The 24,195-nt window shown below is 48.2% G+C and overlaps 1 protein-coding gene across 1 annotated transcript in view; it reads right to left on the bottom strand.

Annotated features, from left to right (window-relative positions):
• LOC149337871 (lipase member K-like) overlaps positions 1-24,195 on the bottom strand; it is a 316,672-nt gene that overhangs the window by 212,317 nt on the left and 80,160 nt on the right. The window contains exon 4 of the mRNA XM_089554532.1: positions 12,657-12,807. Within this exon, the coding sequence (XP_089410658.1) occupies positions 12,657-12,807 (151 nt within the window). The remainder of the gene's footprint in view (positions 1-12,656; positions 12,808-24,195) is intronic.

The following is a 24,195-nucleotide window of genomic DNA, read 5'->3' on the forward strand; positions in this document are numbered from 1 at the left end:
CCTCTCTCAAGGACTCTACTGGCCGTCTTGGCCGGTGGGCATTGCGATTGCAAGAATACACCTTTTCCGTGGTTCACAAGTCCGGTCGCCTCCATCAAGATGCAGACTGCCTGTCACGCTATCCCGTCGATCCTCCTTCTACAGACTGTGAGTCGGATGCCTGTGTCCTCTCCATCTCCGACCTCTCCCACATTGCCGACGAACAGCGCTTGGATCCCGCCCTCACCTCTCTCATCGACCGCGTCAGCACCGACCGGCGCGACACTTCTCTGGCCCGGGTTTTGCTGGACGGGAACACGCTGTACCGCCGCAACATGCGACCTGATGGCGCTGAGCACTTGCTCGTTGTTCCCCGCCACCTACGGTCCACTATCCTCGAACAACTGCATGACGCACCTACGGCTGGTCATCTTGGTGTCTCCCGTACGTACGACCGCGTGCGCCGGCGTTTCTTCTGGCCTGGTCTGTACCGCTCCGTCCAACGCTACGTGGCCGCTTGCGACGTCTGTCAGCGCCGAAAGAAGCCCGCTGTCCTGGCGTCTGGACACCTGCAGCCGATCCCCATCCCGACCGACCCGTTTTCTCGTGTTGGGCTAGATTTACTTGGGCCCTTCCCGGAGTCCTCCTCGGGGAACAAGTGGATTGCCGTCGCCACCGATTATGCCACGCGGTACGTGATCACTCGCGCCATTCCAACCAGCTGCGCCACTGACGTCGCTGACTTCCTTCTGCACGACGTCATATTACACCATGGCGCTCCCCGTCAACTCCTTACCGACCGTGGACGCTGCTTCCTTTCCCGAGTTGTTGACGAAATCCTTCGTTCGTGCTCCGTTCGTCACAAGTTCACCACTGCTTATCGTCCTCAGACGAATGGCCTTACGGAGCGTCTCAACCGCACGCTGACAGACATGCTCGCCATGTACGTATCCGACGACCACCAGGACTGGGACATCAGCTTGCCTTTTGTCACCTTCGCCTACAACTCTTCGCGCCATGATACCGCTGGTTACTCGCCCTTCTATCTTCTCTTTGGCCGAGACCCCTTACTGCCCTTCCACACTCTGCTGCCCACAGCCGGCCCTGTCACTACATATGTGCGTGACGCTATCGCCCGAGCAGACGCCGCCCGCCAGGTTGCTCGTCACAAGCTCTCCGCCTCCCAAGAGGCTCAAAAACACCGCTACGATGGCCTGCGCCGTGATGTGCGCTACCCTGCCGGATCTCTCGTCTTGCTGTGGCTCCCATCCCGTCGTGTGGGGTTATGTGAAAAACTTCTGCCGCGCTACACAGGTCCTTATCGTGTATTACGGGAAGTGACCGACGTAACGTATGAAATCACGCCGCTGTACCCGAAGTCGACGTCCGCTCCACTGAAGTCCGAAGTTGTTCATGTAGTTCGCCTCAAGCCCTATCACCCACCTTCGACATCGCACGCCTGACACGCACCGGGACGTTGCCTTCAGCCGAGGGGGATAGTGTTACAAGTGGACAAATCATGAACGAAGAAGTGGCGGTGCGCTGAACGACGACGACGTTGACAGTTGGTAGCTGGACCCTCGGTTCTGAGCTGAGTGCTGGCCATCTCAGAGCCGCCGCCAATACAGACTTACCACCGTAACATCCCCGTAACAATATATTGGATGACATTTAGATTTTTATTTTAAAAACTGCAAGAGATATGCGGTGTCATCAGTGAAGATGGACAATACTGCAAGACGGGCATTATGTACATAAAAGAGCTCAATATTTAGAAAAGTGATTAATTAAAGTTAACTAATCATCTTTTATATTTTTGACTTTAGGGCGTAAGATTATATCGCGAAACTGAAGGCCGTCAAGAAAAAAAGTTGACCATAGCTTTTAAATTTTCTTAATCGCTAATGTCTTTCCAAATACTGAACATCAATATACGCACTTGCAAGCTCGGTGAGAATTGCCTTTTCCGCTTCGCGTATTCATAAACGCGCCACTGCGCGTCGAACCGTCGTCGAATTCAAAGCAACTTTTTCTACATCACAAAATACACAAACAGCGTCCGTGGTTGATGCATAAAAATGTGAGCGACACAGTTTTATACATTTTCGATTCCAACTGAGTGAGCTTTGAAATGCGTAAAATATGCAGTCCGATATTTCTAACCGCTTTACAGATTAAAGAAAATTAGAAACTGGGCTCACCATTCAACGATGATGGCCTTTAATTTGGTAACCTAATATTGCCCCTTAAAATCAAAAGTAAAAAGTTGATTAGTTAAGGTTAGTTAATTAATCGCGTATTAAATCAGGTTTATTGCTTGCACAATGTAAACCATCCTTTGAAATCCCCCTACACAGCACCGACGCATCTCTCACGGTTTAAAAATAAAAATCTACTTAAAAAAACTAAGCTGCATTACCCATCTGAAGTAGTAGCAGTAAGGACGCACTGCACAATCGCATACGTCTGCATTTGCCGATAACTGCATATATATGAGAGTATTCTGCAATTATTGTGACTAATTTCATTACATCTTTCATTTTGCCGCCCTCCATAACTGGTTGGAGACGCAATCACCTCCTGCATCTGTGGGAGGCGCGCCGGAGCTTAACAAAACGATGGAAGATACACAAGACGAATCGCAAGCTTAGAGCTCACCTTGCACAACTTACGGAGCAGGCTGCGGCATATGCCGGCCAGCTCACAGACACCAATTGGACAGAACGCTGCAACTCGGCAGCGCGTCAGATGAAATCGAAGGGGACTTGGCGTCTCTTACGCAGCCTCATCCACCCTTCTCAAACGAAAGGGGAGACGCAAAAACAGCTCCGGCGGGCTCTGCACGGGTACCGAGGTACGACGGCGCAACTTGCGGACACTTTGTGCGACAGGTATCTCTGCCGCACAAATGACCCGGTTGGGCCCGAGTACACGTATTCCGGCAAGCCAAAAGGATTTAGACGCCCTTTTTGAGTTGCATGACCTTAAGGCGGCCCTGGCTAAAATGCGTCGAGGTGGGGCACCGGGTCAGGATCGCATAACAGTGAAACTGTTCGCGAACCTCTCCGACTCTGCATACCTCCACTTGCTACAATACATAAATCAGATCTGGGATGGGTGTCCACTCCCACTCGAATGGAAAACATCGCTTGTAACGTTCATCCCCAAAGTAGGTAAATTCGTGACTACGGACAACTTGAGACCCATCTCATTGACCTCGTGTGTGGGAAAACTCATGGAGACGATGGTTCGGGATCGCCTCTCTCCATACATGGAGGGTAAGGGCCTCTTTGCAGACACTATGTTCGGGTTCCGCCTGCACATGTCTGCACAGGATGTCCTACTCCAACTACACAGGGACATAATACGACCCACAGCCATGCAACAAAACGACAAGGCCATTCTCGCCCTCGATCTTAAGGGGGCGTTTGACAATGTTAAACATGGCACCATACTCTCTAACTTGAACACCACTAACTGCGGGGCGAAGGCCTTCGCCTATGTCAGAGGCTTCCTCTCTGCGCGTCAGGCACTCCTCCGGATCGAGGACGAGGAATACGGCCCGTACTCTATGGGTACACGAGGTACACCACAGGGGGCGGTGTTATCACCGCTCCTTTTCAACATCGCCATGATGCACCTGCCCGGCCGACTGGCTCAGGTGGAGGGCATAAAACACGCACTCTACGCAGACAATATTACAATCTGGACCACCGAGGGGAGCCTTGGGGAGATGGAGGACCGCCTTCAGCAGGCCGCCTCCATAGTCGATGCATATGCTGCCGACTGTGGTCTCCAAAGTGCTCCCGCCAAATCAGAGCTTCTACACGTCAGGACAAACCACAAGGACAACACGTCTCTACACATATCTCTGTCGGGCGGTCCCATCAGAGAAGTGGCAGAGCTCCGGATCCTGGGTCTGTTCATCAATAGCGAACTTAAGCCGGACTCTACTATAGCAAAACTCAAGAGCATAGGTGAACAAGTAGGGCGCATGATCGACCGTGTTTCCAACAAGCGGGGTGGTCTGCGGGGCAGGGACGCGCTACGGCTCACCCATGCCTTTGTGACCAGCCGGATCCTCTACGCCGTGCCGTACCTACGCACCACCAAACAAGACGAGCGCATTGACGCCATCATCAGGAAGGCAACAAAGCGAGCATTGGACCTCCCGGTGGCTACCTCCAACGCCAAACTGAAGGCGTTGGGAGTGGTAAACTCCTATCAGGAGTTGTGGGAGGCCCACCTCGTGAATCAATATACGCGGCTATCGCAGACGGTTCCTGGGCGCCGCCTGCTAAACCGCTTACACATCCAACACACATGCATACCAGAGAGGACGGAGAACATCGCGGTGCCGTGGAGCCACATGCTCTGGGTCGCTCCGCTCCCGCGTAACATGGACATGGCTTCACATGAAGGCAGACGACAAGTGCGGGTTCGCACGCTTGAGAGGCAGTATGGATATAAAGAGGGCGTCTACTACGTGGACATCACAGGGCCGTCGCCCACGGGATTCTTCACGGCTGCCGTAGTCCACCGGGGAATGAATGTCGATGGCCTATCTTTTCGGGCCCCAAATTCAACATGAGCGGAGGAAGTCGCAATAGCTCTCGCTGCCGCCGATCCAAAATCGAGAACAGTTATCACAGACTCTCGCCGGGCCTGTGAACATTATCTTGCAGGCGAAATATCCCGTCTTGCCTCCCAAATTCTAAGACGCGCTCCCGCCGATCCAACTCGCACAAAAGTGATCTGGGCTCCTGGCCACCAGGGTCTACGAGACAATGAAGCCGCTGATGCGGCCGCCCGAGCGCTGACACACCGGGCTCCTCATCCTAGCTCTCCTGGCTCAGAAGCTCATAAACCGCTTCTGCTGTTCCGCGAAATCCTAATTCATTATTGCGACAGCCACCGTCTCTACCCAGTACCTGCCAAGTTGCTGAGTAAGGCAGAGGAGCGAACTCTGCGGCGCCTGCAGACAGGAACTCTTCTCTGTCCTGCCATAGCAAAACACTTCGATCCGAACACAGATGGGCGCTGCCCGCACTGTGGATAGATCTGCGATATCTTTCTAATGGTGTGGGCATGTACTCAGAATTTTCACCATCCCCCTTCCCCCGCCCCCCCCCCCCGAGAGGCATGGGAGACTGCCCTCCTCAACTGCTCCACACTGGAGTCTCAAAGGGCTCTAGTAAAGCGGGCGCGAGACGGGGCCTCGTCGTGCGGTGTCCCGGACTAAGGATACCGACCATGTAGCAGGGTTTTTTGACCCTCAAACTCTTTTTGCAAATTAAAGTTTTTCACCACCACCACCCACGCCTTGGGCTCACTCTTTACTGACTGAAGTGATAGAAGGCCGCGTCGTTGTTGCAGTCAATCACTAAGAGCGAGCAGTACAGAACTAGAATGAGATAAGTTATACTGGCTGTGATGTTGGTGCGGTTCCAAATTAGCAGCTTGCGACATTGGAGAAGGGGAGCCTAGGTGCTTGCAGAGATTGAAGATGGAGCGCGCCGCAAATCGTTGGATTTCTTCATTTTTTCTTGCACCTTCTCCTGCGGTACATCTCGCCGTATGTGGGCACATAGACATAGGCTGCCATTTGTTATATATTTCCGCATTAAAGCATTCAAGGTGTTAATAGGAGAGTAATCACTCATTTTTATTCAGCCAAGCTCAGTAATACGCCTAAAAAGGGGTGCGACACAGCCTCCACAAAAACTTTTGTATTTTCGTAGAAAAATTCGTCCTGTTCTGGGGACACGGTGGGGACACGGTGTGCTTCGGTGGATGCAAATAATTACTACCTTATTGAAAGCCTACAACGCCTTAGGGGAAATTTCCCCTAAGCGTTTCACCAAAATTATGTAAGGTTGTGTACAGATCTGTCAGTATAAGTTCGTATATGGAACTAGCTCCATATATGAGCTCCAGCCAAATACTGATATATATATGATGAAGTTAGCGCCAAAAGCGAGGACCAAAGTAGGAGAGAAGACAAAACACGAGCGCTTTCTCGCAACTAAAGCTTCAATGGAAGAACACATGACATATATACCCATCTCGTGAAGTAAATCAAAGGTACATGATAACGTCAAGATAAACGTTAGAGGGCGATACATCTGAAAAGTGTTCGGTAGCATAAAAGGGGGAAAAACGGGAAACTTCCTGGTCACAATCACGAAGAGCAAACCCAAATACCCAAAACAAACAAAAAGGAGGGAAGGAAATGATATTAATTCCACGTGCGGTTTTTGTTCGAAACTGTTTGTTGCCACATTCGACCATATTTCGATTCCAAGTGAATTTTGATACCTATTGCGAACACGCTACACAGTGGGAGTGAACGTGTTTCATCTGATCCTCTGGTTTACTCGCATTATAAAGTAAAAGACTGGCCACATGCACTGTAATAAGATGCGTCCCAAAACAAGTGGCACGAACCATGGTGTCCAGGTCGCGAAATATCATCATCATCATTAGGGCATTACATAACGGGAGGGGGGGGGGGAGCGGTCGTTTCATAATACAGTGGTCGGTAATATCAACAAAAAATACAAAGAACAGGGTTCATGGTCAACATTAGCATTATCAACATTATCAAAAGTATTAACATAAGAAAGACACAGCAGCTCAAGAAAAACTTGGAGAGAGATAAGAAAAAAAACACACACACATGCACACACTCAAAAACACGACAAAATAACTCGGCCCTTGAAATGTGATGCTAATAACTGCATGAATTTATTGGGTTCTGTTTCAATAACTATGAAATCAGGTAAGTCATTCCACAGTGTAATGAAGCTAGGTAAAAAAGATTTATTAAATGAGTTTGTGGAGCCGTGTATGCGCTGCAGACTTAAAGAGTTAAAAAGACGTCGTGAGGTGCGAAGCGGCGGGTGCAATACAGTTTCTTTGCTGTGGGAAGGTGGAGTACAATTTGTGAAACAAACAGAGCTGTGAAATTTTATGCCGAAGTGCCAGGGGTTGCAGATCAAGGGATGCCTTGATAAGAGTTACACTGTGTTGTCTGCCGTACTGCGATGTGATAAAACAGGCCGCGCGATTTTTGATGGCTTCAAGCTGATCGATTAGATATTTTTGATGGGGATTCCAGATCGCCGAAGCATATTCGAGTTTGGAACGGATGAATGTTACGTAGGCGAGTTGTCGGACAGAGTGGGGTGAAAAAGCAAGGTATCGTCTGATAAACCGAAGCATTTTGGAAGCTTCTGTACAAATTTTTCCAATGTGCTAATAATTATATAGTAATTATTAATAATTAATATATTAATAAAATAATAATTATATAAAAATAATAATATAAAAGCCTCTGTAATTTCGCGCTTGAGTTGTTCTTTATGATTTGACAAAATTTCGGCCTGCGCACGTTGTGTAATCGTGCGGCTAAAAAGAACACGAGAAATCGCTCTCTGGGTCGAAGTCATCGCATTTGGTTGACCATTGCCAAGGATGTAAAGAGTGTAAGCCGGATTGTGTCCCTGGATGTGTGGGCCAGTGTGCAAGAAAAAATGCAATCTCCTTTATGCACAGGCTGAAATTCTGTCACATCAGAAAGAACGACTCCAGCGCGAAATTTAACAAAACTTCTGTTTGGGCTAGATGGTGCATAGCTATAGTTCCTTTCTAGTACGTTCGCCAAAGCGAACGTACTAGAAAGGAACTCGTTTAAACCAGTAGTGGGTCCGTATATCCACAAGGTTGCCCATCATGTGAAGAAGGTGGCAAGCCGACACGGCGTTCCTGTGGTGTTCTCCGCACCGAAGAAACTTGCCCACCTTTGCTCACGCATTTCGTGCACGGAAAAGAAGAGTGGCTGCAGGAAGAAGCACTCAAAGAAGTATGTAGACTGCTGTTCCGGTGTCGTTTACGAGATACCTTGGACCTGCGGTAGGGCTTACATAGGCCAGACTGGGCGGGGGAACATTTGCGGGCATTAAGGGGTGGAGGGACACATTTGGCTGACCATTGTGCGAACTGCAGAGCGTGCGAGCCGCGGCTGAAGGAGATAAAGATTCTTGGCAGGAGCGGTGATAAGACGGCACGTGAATTATTAGAAGCATTTCACATCAGGAAGAGGGGGCATGACTGTGTGAGTGACACATCAGTGAATCTTTTGCAGGCAGAATACAGATACCTTGAGCACGCATTGTGATATGACGATCTGTTTCTTTACTGCGCATGTCCCGTTTTATGTATATATTTTCGCTCTCTTACCTGCGAATAAATCAGATGAAGTTAGCGCCTGTCCTGTGTGTATCTCCTCTTGTGTGCGTTTTTCGTGTGCGCTTAAATTTCATTTCATATATAGCGCGAAATTACAGAGGCTTTTTATTTTTCGCGACAGGGAAATACATGCATAAGCGCACCGGCAATTTAACAGCAAAGAAGCTGGCATACCTGAACCACACGTGGAATTATTATCATTTCCTTCCCTCCTTTTTGTTTCTTTTGGGTATTTGGGTTTGCTCTTCGTGATTGTGACCATGAAGTTTCCCGTTTTTGCACCTTTTATGTTACCGAGCCCTTTTCAGATGTATCGCCCTCCAAGGTTTATCTTCACGTTATCATGTATGTTCCTTCACGAGATGGGTATATATGTCATGTGTTCTTCCAATAAAGTTTTAGTTGCGAAAAAGCGCTTGTGTTGTGTCTTCTCTCCTACATTGGTCCTCGTTTTTGGCGCTAACTTCATCATGAATAAGATTTACCTCGCCCAACTTTCCACCTTACTACTGATATATACGGATTTATTCGTATCAGGCCATATAATGTAACGAAGAAGATAAAGCTGGCAGTGGCGCGGGTCGGAGCGCTCGCGCTAGGCCAGCGGCCATTAAATCATCTCTTGTTCATGGTTGATCGTGCCTCATACTTCGGCTGGACGCCACGTAACATTTTGACCAATATCATCGATATATTCATCCATACATGACTGTTCTCAGATATCGTTATATATGGATTTCGCCGTTTTAGGATATATAAAGCCCATGTATAGAAAAAATCCCATATATGGGCTCCATCAGATACGCTCACGTCAGGATCGGATATGTCTGGCTATATAAGGACCACATACTTATATTTCCATATATGAGTTCAATCCAGAGAATAATCAAGATACATATGCCAGGTATATACATATGTTTCCATATATGAGTATAAACATTATATGGATATATAGGGAATTGGGCATATGAGGATATACACGCCCATATATACATATATTTTCTTGTATTAGTTTCATTCATGGAAGGGTATATAGGGAACTGGGCATATTAAGCCCGTCTATTCATATAAGAACTTATATGCCCAATTCTCTATTTCTTCAAACGTGGATTTTTTCATATCAAACCAGGTATGACATTTCCGCACTGACCAATGGAGAAAGTGACTGAATATGTTATCGCTTAAAGATAATTGATTAGAAAAGCAGAAGAAAAAACAACCACATGCCGCCGGTGGAACCGAATCCAGGACCTCCTAATTACTCGTCCGGTGCTCTACCAACTGAGCTACGGCGACGGCAGTCAGATCTTCTCTTTTAGGGGGTATTTATGTTTAGAAGTGACCTAGCCTTGAGAGTGTGAATAAGCGCCCCCCACGTTCGTAAGCGGCGGACGTAGTATGTCCTGAGTTACAGCTGGTGTGACGTGGGACGGCGACGGCGGAAGCTATATGAGAACTCTCTTATGCTTCCTATGGCATCAGGGCTGCCAGAACCGAGGCCCTTGTTAAGGTGTTTAACAGACAAGGGAAGAGAAATGGGGGGCTCGTCATACATATCAGAGAAGCCAACAGCCACAGAAACACGGAAGCGTAGGGGATTGTTTATTTTTTTATTTGTGGACTTGATCAATGGATATTACTAGGCAATATTTTATCACTTGCAGATAATTGATTAAAAAACAGAAGAAAAATACCGCCGGTGGGAACCAAACCCATCACCTCCGAATTAAGAGTTCGATGCTATGCTACCAACTGAGCTATGGCGACGGCTGTCAAAGCTTTCGAGGTTATTGGTGACCTAACTTTGAGAGTGTTCAGCAGTAATTCGAAGGTCGTGCCACTCATGGAGCCCATCGACAGCGCTGGGAGTGGCAGGACGACTACCAGGGACCTATGAATGCAGAAGATGCCCGATTCGGCAAATATCCAAAGAACTGCCATCCGTAAACACTGGACCTGAACATCAGAACCGAAGTGGAAACCGAACTGCTAGCTCACGTATTTTGCATTGAACCCAACTACAGTCTTTGTTACGCGACCGCGTATACAGCTCGTTCGGTCGAAAAGCCCTGGCCGTAGTCGGCACCGCGTCTCGTAAATGATCGGGGATATCCTATCATGCCAACAGTTTGCCGCAGATTGTTCCAAATGGTGTCATACGATTCAGTGTTTCGCGCAGAATAAAGGTTAAGTTAGAGCCCATCTGTAGGTGTCAGCAGCGCACGCGGAACAAGGACGGACTTGTTCCGTGTGCGCTGCTAACACCTACAGCATGAAAAACTAGCCCAAGAAAAGACGGTTAGAGCCCAGCTAACGGCAGGCTTTCGAACCGGCGACCCATAATCGGGAGCTGCGTAAAAAATCCTATCATGGCAATTTGTGGTTCCAACGTTTGGTGACTGATTGGTGTGTGATAAACAATGACGATTGTTATTGTAATTAATTGATTAATTCAAAATCGAAAAATGAAAATGCGGAAAAAGGGGGGTTCAAAGGTTTCAAAGTGCTCAGACTGAAAAGCCAATGGTTGATGATGCTAAATAAGAAAAATTACAGTGCGTAATTTATCAGTTAATTAAGTGAAACAATTGAAAAGCGAAAAATGCGCTCAAAGGTATCAGACTGTTCAGAATTTAAAGACTAACTGGCTACGCCATCGCGTAGCGGGTTAGGCGATCGCGTATTGCGTACTGGGAGCCGTTAAATTCGAGATTAAGTGTTAAACCATTTTTTTTTTCGTCGGGCATCAATACAAACTAGAGAAGTTGACCTCCGTTTCCTTTTATTCCCAACTCAAAAAAGAATGGTTTTGAGGAGATGAAAGGCGCAGCAGCTGTCTCGGTGGACCCCTCAACTGCGCCGTGAGGGAGGGCAGGAGGACGACAGTAAAGAAAAATTGAAGAGGACACTTAAGCTTCGCCTTAAGCGTATGATGCGATAGCGTATAATGGGTTAGGCTTTCCATTCTGAGCAGTTTGACACATTTAAAGCATCTTTAGTTTCTTCAATTGTTTCAACTAATTAATTGAAGAACTGCACACTCTAAATTTTCAAATCGGCATCAACAAGCATTGGCTTTGCATTCTGAGCATTTTGACATCTTTGAGCCACCCTTTTTGCCAATTTTTTCATTTGTTTATTTAATCAATTCATTACAAGGATTTCATGAACTCTTCATCGCCTATCACACATGAATCCCTAGAACCACAAGTTACCATGACACGATTTTTTTTACGCAGCCGCTGAATATACAATCCTGGCCTCGAGCTGCGTTGTAACTTAACTAGGAAGTTTATGCTGCACGAAACGCTGAATCGTGTGACACCATCCGAAACATTCTGCGGCAAACGGTGGGCATGACAAGATTTTTTTACGCAGCACCAGATTATTTCCGACACACGATGCCAACTACGCCAACGGATTTTCGACAGAACGAGCTGTACATGTGCTGTCGCGTAGTAAGAAAGCGAGAAAGAGGTCCTAGTATGGGAGGGCACCGGAATAACTTGGACCACTTGGGCTACGAGTTAGGGTGATACCGGCTCAGTAGCCCAGGGCTCTAACCGCTGGAAGGCATTTATTACCGCCGCTCTCCTACTTCAAATTGCATTCCATGACTGTTCATGTGAGGTGGTTACATGAAAAGATTATGCATGGTGTAATTTTTCTTTTCTTTTTTTTTTGCTGCCCAAGCTAGCCTCCGCCGGAGACCGCGGGCCGTATTCTGTAACGATTCATTTCCAATACACGCCATTTCGCCCTTTCCCATTAGTCTGCACCTATCGACGTACGGCGTCAGAGAAGACGTCACGCTGGCCGCCTGGTGCCACGGTGCACCACGGCGCCCACGGTGCCACCTGGTTGCGTACATGCGTTTAGTGCCCATGTCTCACTCGCGTACCAGCGCCGACGAATGACAGCACGACGACGCCTTCGACATGTCTTTATCGCCTCTAATCCAGTCTCGGCAGGGCGTAGTTTGTGCGACCAACAGGCAGAGCGTGGTCCGTGTGACTGGAAGAAGTGCCCGGCTAGCGGCGGCGCCGCTGCCAGACCGGCTGTCTGTGCCTGACCGCTTGCTTTCCTACGTGGTGTTGCTTTCGTCACACTGGCGTCACAGCCAAATGGGAAGGAAAATGGAACGGCATGTTAAAGAATACGGCCCGGGAATATGAGTTGACGAACCTCCAGCTCTGTGCGTATTTATGTGTAGTCGCCTGTTTTTGTTTCTTATTGCGCTATATGCATGCGGACGCGACGACGACATGAAACCGGATTACCGCGGCTAGTGCTCTCAAATCTGCCTCTGGCTCCCACTTCTCGCTCTTGCTTAGGTTGCGTCATCGACTCGCCCGTGTTCCCAGGCATGCATGGCCGAGCGCGACTCGAGGCAGTTGTATAGGAATATTGAGAGTAGCCACACTCGCCTTGTCGTTGTACAGCGGCCGGTCAGCCAGCATCGCCCACGCCGCTGCGTTGCCCTGAGAGAAGCCCACCAGGAAGAGCTGCGGCCAGCGCGTCTGCGACAGCACGTAGTCCACCAGGGCGGGCAAGTCCAGCAGGCCCACTTCGTCCAGCCTGCGGATGCAAACACCGGTCGCCTCTAAGTGAGGTGCGGCTGACAACTCTCATAACACCGAAAAACTTACAATTCAAATTCAAATTCAAATTTTATTTTGCCACCATGGTACAGATGATGGCGGGGACCCGTAGTAAAAGCTGCCGTTTGACAGCTTGACAAGGCCACGGGCCCCCACTTTGACAGCAATGCAGTGGTCTGGTTTCACACACACGAAAAAAAAGAAAATACAGGAAATACAGGTAACAAAGGAAAAAAAATACACATAGCAGCTCTTATCAGGTTACAGTAGTCAGCATAAAATCAACAGCATTGTCCTGACTGGAAAGAAAACTTACAATGATGGTGAAAGAAAGAAGAATTAGTTAAACAAATCACAGAAAAAAATAAGGTTAGGTGTAGTGTAAAAAATACTCGAACAGTTTGTGGCGTGTTGTGTTTTGGAGATCAATATCGTTTTGTGCGAGTTTGTTAAGAAGTCGTGGTAGTTTATTTTCTAATCTTTGATTACCATAGAAAGTTCTGTATGTTTGTAATGTATGTATGTATGTATGTAATGATGGTAGCTTCGTAGTTCACGACACTCAGCGACAGCATTTGTCATTAATCAATCTGCATTAGGTCGCCTACATTAGCTTCGGTTGTCGCTCAAGTGGAAGCTGTCACGGCGACGGCCCCTTCGCGCTGGCGTCGACACTGTTCCCTTGACGCGGACTTCGGGGTCTGCCTGTCATCCAAGAGTGCATCCAGCCGTTTTACGAGCGCCTCTGCTCTCACACCGCTTCGGCCACAGCTTGTTCGGCATTTCCGCTCTGAACCTGCAGACGCTGAGCAGCGGCTTCATGTGGTTGGGTAGCAGTAGTGATTATTGCCCAATAGAGAAAGGTCCCGCACAACCCCGGCACGCGTCAGGAGGGGCGGGGGGTGGTTGGCCACTTTCATGTCGACCGACTACGCGTGCGCTCCTGCCACTCGCCTCACACGCGCCAGGGCTGGGGGCCGCAGGCAAGTCGACTATCTCCGACAACCCACTTGCTGTTCCCTTAGCGCCTTCGAAAACCGCTTGTTCGATGGATGAATGCAGGATAGGAGCGTCCCCTTTGAAACGGGGTGGTCGAAATTGCCACCATGCCCGGCTTCTTCTCCTTACTTTTGTTTAAATGTATCGTAACGTGCCTTTAAAATTCGACATTTTCTTTCACTACGGTTTCCTAAACTTCTAACCTTAGGTCACCTCTGTGCTTTAGCAAGACGTTCAACTGGGCTAGTGGGTAAGGATTCATGGTGAACACAAAGCGCAAAAGAGGAACCAGAGTAAGAAAGACACAGGACAGGCGCTCAACTTTATTTGCTAAAACCTTCTTATATGAAGGAAACAGAAATATACCCCACAAAACACACGAAAACCAAAACTAAAAACTAAAAACACCCTTGAAAATGCGCACGACAGTCAAGCGTTACGATGAAAATTAATCTCCTTATCAATTAAGGAAACTAATGGCTTGCTGACGCAATTTTAAAGCCTCAAGCACTTGCCGTGTAGTCTGATTATTGTGCTTGCACAGCACTCGTGCGCGATGAAACAAAGCAGTGTACTTTTTCTTTTTCATCTCTTCACATCCTAGACAATGGTTTGGTTTATGGGGTTTAACGTCCCAAAGCGACTAAGGCTATGAGAGACGCCGTAGTGAAGGGCTCCGGAAATTTCGACCACCTGGGGTTCTTTAACGTGCACTGACATCGCACAGTACACGGGCCTCAAGAATTTCTTCTCCAAAGAAATTCCAGCCGCCGTGGCCGGGATCGAACCCGCGTCTTTCGGGTCAGCAGCCGAGCACCTTATCCAGCGGGAAACGCAACTGTCGTATTTTCGGCGCCAAAAAAACTTGCCTCGTTGTGCAAGATTGGGAAAAGCAACAGCAACAGAACACTTGGATGCACGACTCGTCATCAGAAGCCGTACGTGTCATGCATTCAAGGTGTCGTGTATAAAATACCGTTATCATGCGGGGGCCATTACATCGGCCAGACGGAGAGATGCCTCAATCAGCGATTGATGGAACACGCACGCGACGTCAAGAACGGGAAAGAGAAATCACTTGTTGACCACATTCATTTATGCGAATCTAAAACATGCAAACCATTTTTTGAGAAACTGCTGTCCTTGCAAAAAGTAGGCACATGACCACGCGGTTAATAATTGAAGCAGAGAGGATAAATTCTTCGAGAGAGACATGCATAAGCACTCCTTCTATCTTTTTATCGGATAAAGAGCTATCATTTCTCAGACAACGTTACTGATAGCAAATGTGATGACGTGGTTTTGGTGTTAAATATGTTGCATGTGTGAAATAAAAATTTTGTTGGAAGTTAGCGCTCGTGTTGTTCGTGTCTTCTTCGTGTGTCCTGTCCTACTCTGCGCTATTATATCGCTATGAGCTGTTTTATACTTTTCTCTTCAGGGATATTGGTAAACTACCATTCATGATCTGAGAGAACCTGCCATATGCGCTCCACCCCATTCTTATCCTTCTAGTTATTTCCCTCTCATGATCCGGATCTGTGGTCACTAACTGCCATACAGACATATTCTCTTACTGCTTCCAGCACCTCGCTACCCTTTAATTGGTTGCATGGTTACTAGCCAAAGTACAATTGGCCCCGTTTGAAATTCGCGTACTGTGACGTCACGACCGTTTCGACGAATTGAAAAGAGTGACATTTTTGTCGACAACTCCTGCTTGCAACGAAGAGGCATTAAAGGTTTCCGCCTTAAAATGTCACTCAACACAGGGGCGCCGCTGGAGCCGATACAAACACCTGCTTTCTGCGCAAACAACGCGCCATCCCAACCTACAAAAGTGGAATTCAGATAAAACTGTAAAAGTTCAAGGAAACTTTCCACCGACAATCGGCATTGTGCGACGAACGCCAGCTCGTCATTATCTTCGGTTAAGTACTTGTTCACACGTTTAAGCAGGCAGTCATGCGGGAGGCGGTAATACAATTGTGTGACGTCAATACTGAAGGCCAAACAATTTCCAGGATTGCAATCCTTTAGGAAGGTCACGAGGGCATCGGAGTTGGCGATCCTTAGAGGGTCGCATGGACGCAAGGATGAAAGGTGCAATTGTAGGTATTTTCGAAAACATAGCGCAAAAAGGACACGGACGACACAGAAGTGGACAAGACATGACGCTAGCGCCTGTCCTGTCCACTTCTGTGTCGTCCGTGTCCTTTTTGCGCTACGTTTTCGAAGAACTGCTTCCAACTAGCCCAAACCAATCTACTGTAAATATTTGATGCATATTGTTGCCAAATGCCTTTTTTCTGATACAATCGCCACGAACAGTACGTCGACCTTATGAGTTTTTGCGGTGAAAAATACTTCCAGATGCTATTTCTTGCCCTGGCCAACACGCGTACATAGCAGCTCGAGGCCAAGCTCTCTGAGAAAGGAGACAGTTTGCTTCTTGACAGCGGTTTCTTTCAACGTAGGTACCTCAAAGTTCTTCGTAACCGCTGCCAAGGCTTTATCATTGAATTGACGATCAGAAAAGATGGTGAAGCAACCTTCCTCAGAAAAGATCAGAAAAGATGGTGCAGCAACCTTCCTCAGAGAAGATCAGAAAATATGGTGAAGCAAAGACGAAAAGACCCTTAGGTCGTTTGAACACATCCACTTAGCTATCTTGACGACTGGACTACGTTGGACAGCCTTTGCTTTCGTGCGCTCCAGAACAACCACGCACTCCGCAATGCACCGGAACCTCTCTTTTTCTTCCACATTCCTTGCTATTGAAACGGCAAGTTTTTCCGCCCTGTCTAACCTGGGCTCGAAGGCATGCTTGGGCCCTAGCTTGAGTACACTAATGACGTCTTCGGGAATCTGCTGGTCAGTAAAAGCGAAAACCTTGCTTTCTTCGAAGCCGCTTCTTTTCTTCTTAGTCGGTAGTCGCGGAGGAACGCTGTTCCAGAGGAACTTCAGGGTGGAACCAGCGGACCATAGACGCAGGGCAAGAAAAAGGAGGTACGCACACCACACCGCTGGTGTGTACCTCCTTTTTCTTGCCCTGCGTCTGTGTTCCGCTGGTTCCACCCTGACAACAGTATGAACCAACTCGGTGAGCTGATCAGATGTGGTGCACCAATCACGGCAGGCGCGCTACATGCGCTGCTTGCCGTAGGTAAAAGCGCAGGAAACCCTCAGGCAGTCTTTGAAGTGTCGAACTTGCCGCCGCGACTCAGATGCTAGGATACGGCACAACCTGCTGCTGTGTCCAGCACAGGGCTGGAGAAAACCAAAGGCACGCACGATTTCCGGTGGTGCTGAGCAGAGTCTCACATACCATGACGCCTCCCTTGCTTGGCATACACAAACGGCTATGAGCGGCGCGAACACAGCAGGGTTGTAAAACTGAATGTTAGGATAGAGAGAAGAGCCCAGTGCATACGAAACATGGTTTAGCAAGACGTTCAACTGGTCTAGGTGGTAAAGATTCATGGTGACAACACAGCGCAAAAGACGAAGAACCAGAGTAAGAAAGACACAGGACAGGCGCTGACTCGCAACTAAAGGCTTTATTTGCTAAAACCTTTTTATATGAAGGAAACAGGCAGAAAGATACACCACAAAATACACAAAAACCAAAACTAAAAAACTAAAAACACTCTTGAAAATGCGTACGAGAGTCAAGCTTTATGAAGAAAATCCATCTCCTTATCAATTGAGGAAACTTATGGTTTGCTGACGCAATTTTGCTTGTCATTTTCAATGTGGAAAGCCGCAACGCCTCCCCGGGTAGTCTGATCGTTGTGCTTATACAGCACTCGAGCGCGATTAAAAAAAGCAGTGCACGGTTCCGTTTTTCTGTTTCGTCTCTTCACATCCTAGACAATGTTTGACCAGATATGATAGGTTGTCCCAATTTCTTAACTTGTTCCTATGCTCTTGTAAGTAGATGTGTTCTAAGTGGATGTGTTCAAACCACCTAAGGCTTGTTTTGTCTGACAAGGAAGGTCGCTTCACCATCTTTTCTGATCGTCAATTCAATGATAAAGCCTTGGCAGCGGTTACGAAGAACTTTGAGGTACCTACGTTGAAAGAAACCGCTGTCAAGAAGCAAGCTGTCTCCTTTCTCAGAGAGCTTGGCCTCGAGCTGCTATGTACGCGTGTTGACCAGGGCAAGAAATAGCATCTGGAAGTATTTTTTACAGCAAAAACCCATAAGGTCGACGTACCTTACCGTCTATGCTAATAGTCACTCATCATCTCTTTCACCTGTGAAGTCTGGCGTCCCACAGGGAAGTGTACTAGGTCCCCTTCTTTTCCTAATATATATTAATGATCGTCCACTTAGTCTTTCTTCCAACGTCCGACTGTTTGCTGATGATTGTGTCATATATCGCCCCATAACAAATTCTTCAGATATCGTCGCTCTTCAAGAAGACCTTTCACAAGTGCAACATTGGTGTAACACGTGGCTCATGTCTCTTAATATTTCAAAGACCTCACTGATTTCTTTTCACCGTCGCCCCAACTTCATCGCGCCAGTGTACACTATCCATAACTGCCCAATTTCTTCGGTCAATCATTACAAATACTTAGGCGTCCATATCTCTCGTGATCTAACTTGGACTCTCCATATCACCAATGTAACTCCGCAAAGAGTGTCCTTGGGTATCTTCGGCGCAACCTTGCTCTAGCACTAAGTTCTCTCAAATCGCTCGCTTACAAGACTTTCGTCAGACCTAAACTTGAATATGCTAACTCTGTCTGGGATCCCCATCAGACTAACCTAATTAATACCATTGAGTCTGTTCATAATCGTGCCGCAAGGTTCATCTCATCTGACTACTTCTATCATACCAGCATCTCAGGTCTGAAATCACGATTGCAATTGCCTACTCTAGTCACCCGTCGGAACAATGCACGTCTCTGCTTATTTCACAAATTCTTCCACAACTTTACAGAAGCCAACCAATTAATTCCACGTGTCCATCGCATTTCCCGCCATAACCACCCGAACGCTGTTTACCATGAACGTGCCCATACCACCACATTCTAGCAATCATTTTGCTTAAAGACTGCCCGTGACTGGAATAACCTCCCTGCTGAAGTGGCCACCATCATGATTCACCGACTTTTCAAGACCACCATCGAGGAAGCCCATTCATCAATGTAATTTTGTCCATTTTCTTATTAGTGTATAATATTTTTTTTGCCGTGTTATCCCCACCCCCCATGTAATGTCCCGAAAGGGACCTTTGAGGAATAATAAATAAATAAAATACCGTTCAAGCGATTGTATCATAAAAGGGCACTTGGCAACAACATGTGTCAAAATATCTGCAATTGCACCTTTCATCCCTGCGTCCATACGACCCTCTAAGGATCGCCAACTCCAATGCCCTCGTGACCTTCCTAAAGGATTGCAACCCTGGAAATTGTTCGGCCTTCAGTATTGACGTCACAGACCTGTATTACAGCCTGCCGCATAACTGCCTGCTAAAACTTGTGAAAAAGTACTTAACCGAAGATAATGACGAGCTGGCGTTCGCCGCACAATGCGAATTGTCGGTGGAAAGTTTTCTTGAATTTTTACGGTTTTATTTCAATTCCACTTTTGTAGGTTGGGATGGCACGTTGTTTGCGCAGAAAGCAGGTGTGTGTATCGGCTCCAGCTTCGCCCCTCTGTTGAGTGACATTTTTCCAATGTACGTTGACAAGGATTTGGAAACAAAACTGCACAGTCTACACCTGAGTCCTTGAGATATGTTGACGATTCTCTGGTTTTTTTGTAGAACGCGGTGAATTAGCAGACCACATGGGCGATATCCCGAATGTGTTCAGGAAGTGTGGGTGAGGCTTACAGTTCACTTCCGTGGTTCCAGTGGACGGGGAATTGCAGTAACTGGACCTCCAGTTGCGTTTCGAAACCAACCATGTATGCTGGAAGTATAACCCGAGGACGACAAAGACCCTTCTCAGTGCCCATTCAGGACACTCAAAATTGGTAAAAAACTGTATAGTTAGTTCGTGCCTGCGAAGTGCTTTCACCAATTTATGCCATCATGCCGTCGGAGACAGCTTCCAGTCCCAGTTGTTAAGGGTTAAGAATGCCGGGTATCGAGACGAAGTAATAACGGGGGCATGCTCCCGACTACTGCAATCATTAAAGCGCCAGGCCGCTCAGCACGTGCTATGTGTTCAGCCTGAAAAGAAAAGCGTTGCCGTTTTACCATACGTACACCGCCTCTCACACTGTCTAAAGAATATAGCGAGCAGGTATAATGTTGGTGTTTTCCTTTCAGCCCCAATCAAGGTAAAGCAAGTATGCTCAGCCATTCAAAGAAAGAAAGAGGCAGGCAATAGTAATGGGTGCGGCGTCGTACACAGCGACAAGTTCGTTGCCTAAAGCACAGGTGTGGTGTATGCAATTCCTCTCTCCTGCGGGGCCAGTTACATTGGCCAGACCGGACGGTGCTTAAATAAGCGCCTACAGGAGCATAGGAACAAGTTAAGAAATTGGGACACCCTATCATATCTGGTGAAACATTTTCTAGGATGTGAAGAGATGAAAAAGAAAAAGTGCACTGCTTTGTTTCATCGCGCACGAGTGCTGTACAGGCACAACTATCAGACTACACGGGAAGTGGTTGAGGCTTTGAAACTGCGTGAGCAAACCATCAGTTCCCTTAATTGATAAGGAGATTAATTTTTTTATAACGCTTGAGTGTAGTGCGCATTTTCAAGGGTGTTTTTAGTTTTTTAGTTTTGGTTTTTGTGTGTTTTGTGGTGTATCTTTCTGCCTGTTTCCTTCATATAAGAAGGTTTTAGCAAATAAAGTCTTTAGTGTCGAGTCAACGCCTGTCCTGTGTCTTTCTTACTCTGGTTCCGCCGCCGCGGTGGCTCAGTGGCTATGGTGCTCGGCTGCTGGCCCGAAAGACGTGGGTTCAATCCCGGCCGCGGCGGCTGAATTTCTTTGGAGGAGAAATTCGAGGCCCGTGTACTGTGCGATGTCAGTGCACGTTAAAGAACCCCAGGTGGTCGAAATCTCCGGAGCCCTCCACTACGGCGTCTCTCATAGCCTTAGTCCCTTTGGGACGTTAAACCTCATAAACCAACCAACCTTATTCTGGTTCCTCGGATTTTGCGCGGCGATAATCGACGAAGAGTCGAAGTGCGCCGTCTTTCTCCCTTACTTGAACAACCGGTGCTGTCGCGAAGCATTTCTTCCACTTAGTCCCTGATAACATTTCGTTGTCGCGGCGACAGTCAGTAGGGATTTGGCGGAGAGGTCCGGCATGCTAGTCAGTTATAATGCGATGCTTGGCACTCGGAGTTTGTCGAAGGACGAGAAACACTCGCTGTAGCTTCGAAGTGTACCGGATCTGGTCTTGTCTGTTCCGCGGCAGGTCTGGATTTACGACGCAGGCGTGCTTGTAAACTTCCCTAGGTGAAGCTTCTGGGGCCCGTTCGAAGAAAACGAAGGTGTCGTGAACGTGGCATAGTTATTTCAAGAAAGCAATCGCCATTTCTTTGTTAATGTGCCGGTATTCTTCGCTGAAGTTCGTCAGCGGCATTTCCGCTTGCCCAGTGCGCAATGCCTCTTGTGATGCCGATTCCTCGCTTTAGAAGCAAATCCGTGTTCCCTTTGACCAGAGCTACCATGTTTTTGGCATCCGTGTCACCTACGGTGACTGTGACGCGATATCGGGGTGGGACGTGTTCATCCAGGAAAGTTAGGACAACGGGCTGCTCTGTAGTTGTCATCGAAGGGATGACCTCGTCAACTGGGATCGCAGGTCGGTGATCGCTTGATGCTCAGTAAGGAAATCCATGCCCAAGGTCACTTCGCGGGAACATTCGCAGGATAGGTATGTCCCCACTCGCGCTGTGCACCGTCCTGATGGCGTAATGAGGTGGCCCCGAAGAGGTTGTTACTTTCCTCAGCTGCGCAGCGAACGTTCCATTCATCACCGAATAATCGGTTCCTGTGTCGACTAGAGCGGTAATTTTCTGGACGTCCATAACCGCTTCTAAGTCCTGGCTCTGGCGTTGCACGTCGTTCTTGGCGTCGGGTCACGGCTTCGTCGGGTATGTGAATCGGCGGCGCCGTGTGGTCAAAGCTTTTCTGGGTGGCGACGTCATTTTCAAGGCAGCTCGAGACGTGGTCGAGGTTGTCATTGTATGCGTCGTCGTGCGGCGTCTTCACATGGCGTGGTCGCTAGAGGATCTTCGTCGTTTCCTCGGCAAGCAACATGACCTCCACAGGTCGCTTTGTTTAGTTTCCCTTACGAGGGCTAGGGGATATTTATCGGACAGCCGCGGCGTAGCTGCGGCCCGCTGATGAAAACGTGTGGTGAACGGCAACGGGGAGCGGGTGAGACGGCTTGACGGCATGTACTCCCCTCTCGGCTCAGGTAGTCGTCAATTTCCCGTTGTCGCTGACCGGGAGGCTGTCGTGGGGCGTCGATGGCGAAACCCCGCAGGCCGCTGCCTCTGTCGCGCAGTGGCGAAGTATGTGCCCGGCATAGCCGCAATGGAAACGCAGTGGGCGGTTGTCGGAGGTCCTCTACTCGTCGCATTTCCTAAAGCCTTTGCGTCACTCGCATGGTGAGCGTGCGTGAGCCAGGGGCCGTCGAAGAGGGCTTGGGGGTTCTGCGCAGGACTGCGTAGTGCGGCGGCGCTGGTCATGGCTTCAGCTTCCGTTGGTGTCGTCGGTGACAGGGAGCCAATTGCATGCTGTAATTCTTCATGGCTGATGTCCTTTAGCTACCCCGTAAAGCCTGCTGCGTCTACTGTGTGGGGGTGGCAGCAGTCGGCGAAGTTCTTCGCGAACGCCTATTAGATCTCGCACGGTATCCCCGCTTGCAGCGCTATCATCTGAGGGGCTGGCACTTGCAGTGGTCGGTTGCACTAACAAGACCGAGCGTCAAGGGTCTTTTTCTATGGTAGAAGCTTCGAATGTGAACTCGGCGACGGCTTTTGGAGGATTCGAGATCAGGCCGGCGAACTGTTGCTCCTTTACGCCACAGATCAGAACGGTACGTGAGCTTCTTTTCTTCAGTCATGTCAGGGTTGGAGCGCCTGAAAAGGCTTTTGATTTCTTCCACATTCGAAGTCACGGTCTCGCTTTGGGGTTGAATTCGTATTTGCAGCAGGACCCCCGCACTTTCTTTCCATACGATGCCAGTGAACCTACCCAGAAGCTGCTCCTTGAAGGTGTCCCAGGTCGTGAGAGAAGATTCGTGGTTTTCAAACAATGTTCTCGCAAGGCCGTCCAATGAAAAATTACCGACGATTACGTTACTTCCTAATGCGAAATTTGAGCGCAGCAAATAAGCTGTTTCACCTTTTCGATAGATTGAGGCAAAGAAATCGAGCAACACATGTATGCGCTATCACAGAGTTTTTTTTTTATTTTTCACACGTATTCCTTTAACAAAGATTCCACTAACAGTTCTTGACAATCATGAAGGAAGCTTTGTGGTCGGAGAAATAGACTGATATATGTTCGACTTGGTACACCAATGCTTGATTCTCAAAGACGAGATCTATAAGTGCCTCGCGAGGTTGTCACAGCCGTGGGACGCGTTACGAGCGAGAGGAACGGGATGTTCTCCCGCATAAGTGTTAGGAAATTGCTGTTTGTCTTTATGTCAACATTAAAGTCCCCCACTACTAACATCGGTGTGGATCGATGGACGGTTAATGCGAGTTGCAGGAAGTGCACGACGTCTTTCGTGAGTGCGGTAGGGGCGAAGTAGGCAGCTACTACCAGCAAGCCGTTGGGAAACTTTGCGGCGCACAGTTCGCCAACTTCATGTGACGTGCCAAACATTTCGACTGGTATTGCAGAGAGACCTGTGCGCAAGTAGATAGCGACTCCCGCCGCTCTGTTGTGGTCTCTGCGAGCACCACAGCAGTATAGGAAATCTATGATTTCGAGAGGCTCTTCGGGATCCATCCAGGTTTCAGCAAAGCAAAGTACAGAGGAATGGCGCAGAATGTGATCGTGGTGTACGTCCTTGGCATGTGCGGCAAGGGAGCGTACGTTAAGAATGTGGTTGTGAATGATGAATCAAGTGCTGCCAGCGAATGACGCGTCCATTGGCTGTCTGCGTGTGTTACTGATGTGTGGTTAACATGTTAAGCTTCGCCTGTAAGAGTGGAACGCGACAGCGTCTTGCAACGCTGCCAGGGAGTCCACAGAACGCCATCGCCAATTCGGCTGTACGCCTTGCTGGACGGTAAATTTATTTTTTGAGGAAAGGCAATGTATCTCTCTCGCATATCTGGGTGGACACCTGCACTTCGCCGTAAGGGAAAGGGGGAAGATGGGAGTGAACGAAGACGCCGTATTAGCTAGACGCGCCTTTGT

This window comes from Amblyomma mixtum, chromosome 7 (genome assembly GCF_055824585.1).
Source record: "Amblyomma mixtum isolate Tamu chromosome 7, ASM5582458v1, whole genome shotgun sequence".
NCBI classification, from domain to species: Eukaryota; Metazoa; Arthropoda; class Arachnida; order Ixodida; family Ixodidae; genus Amblyomma; species Amblyomma mixtum.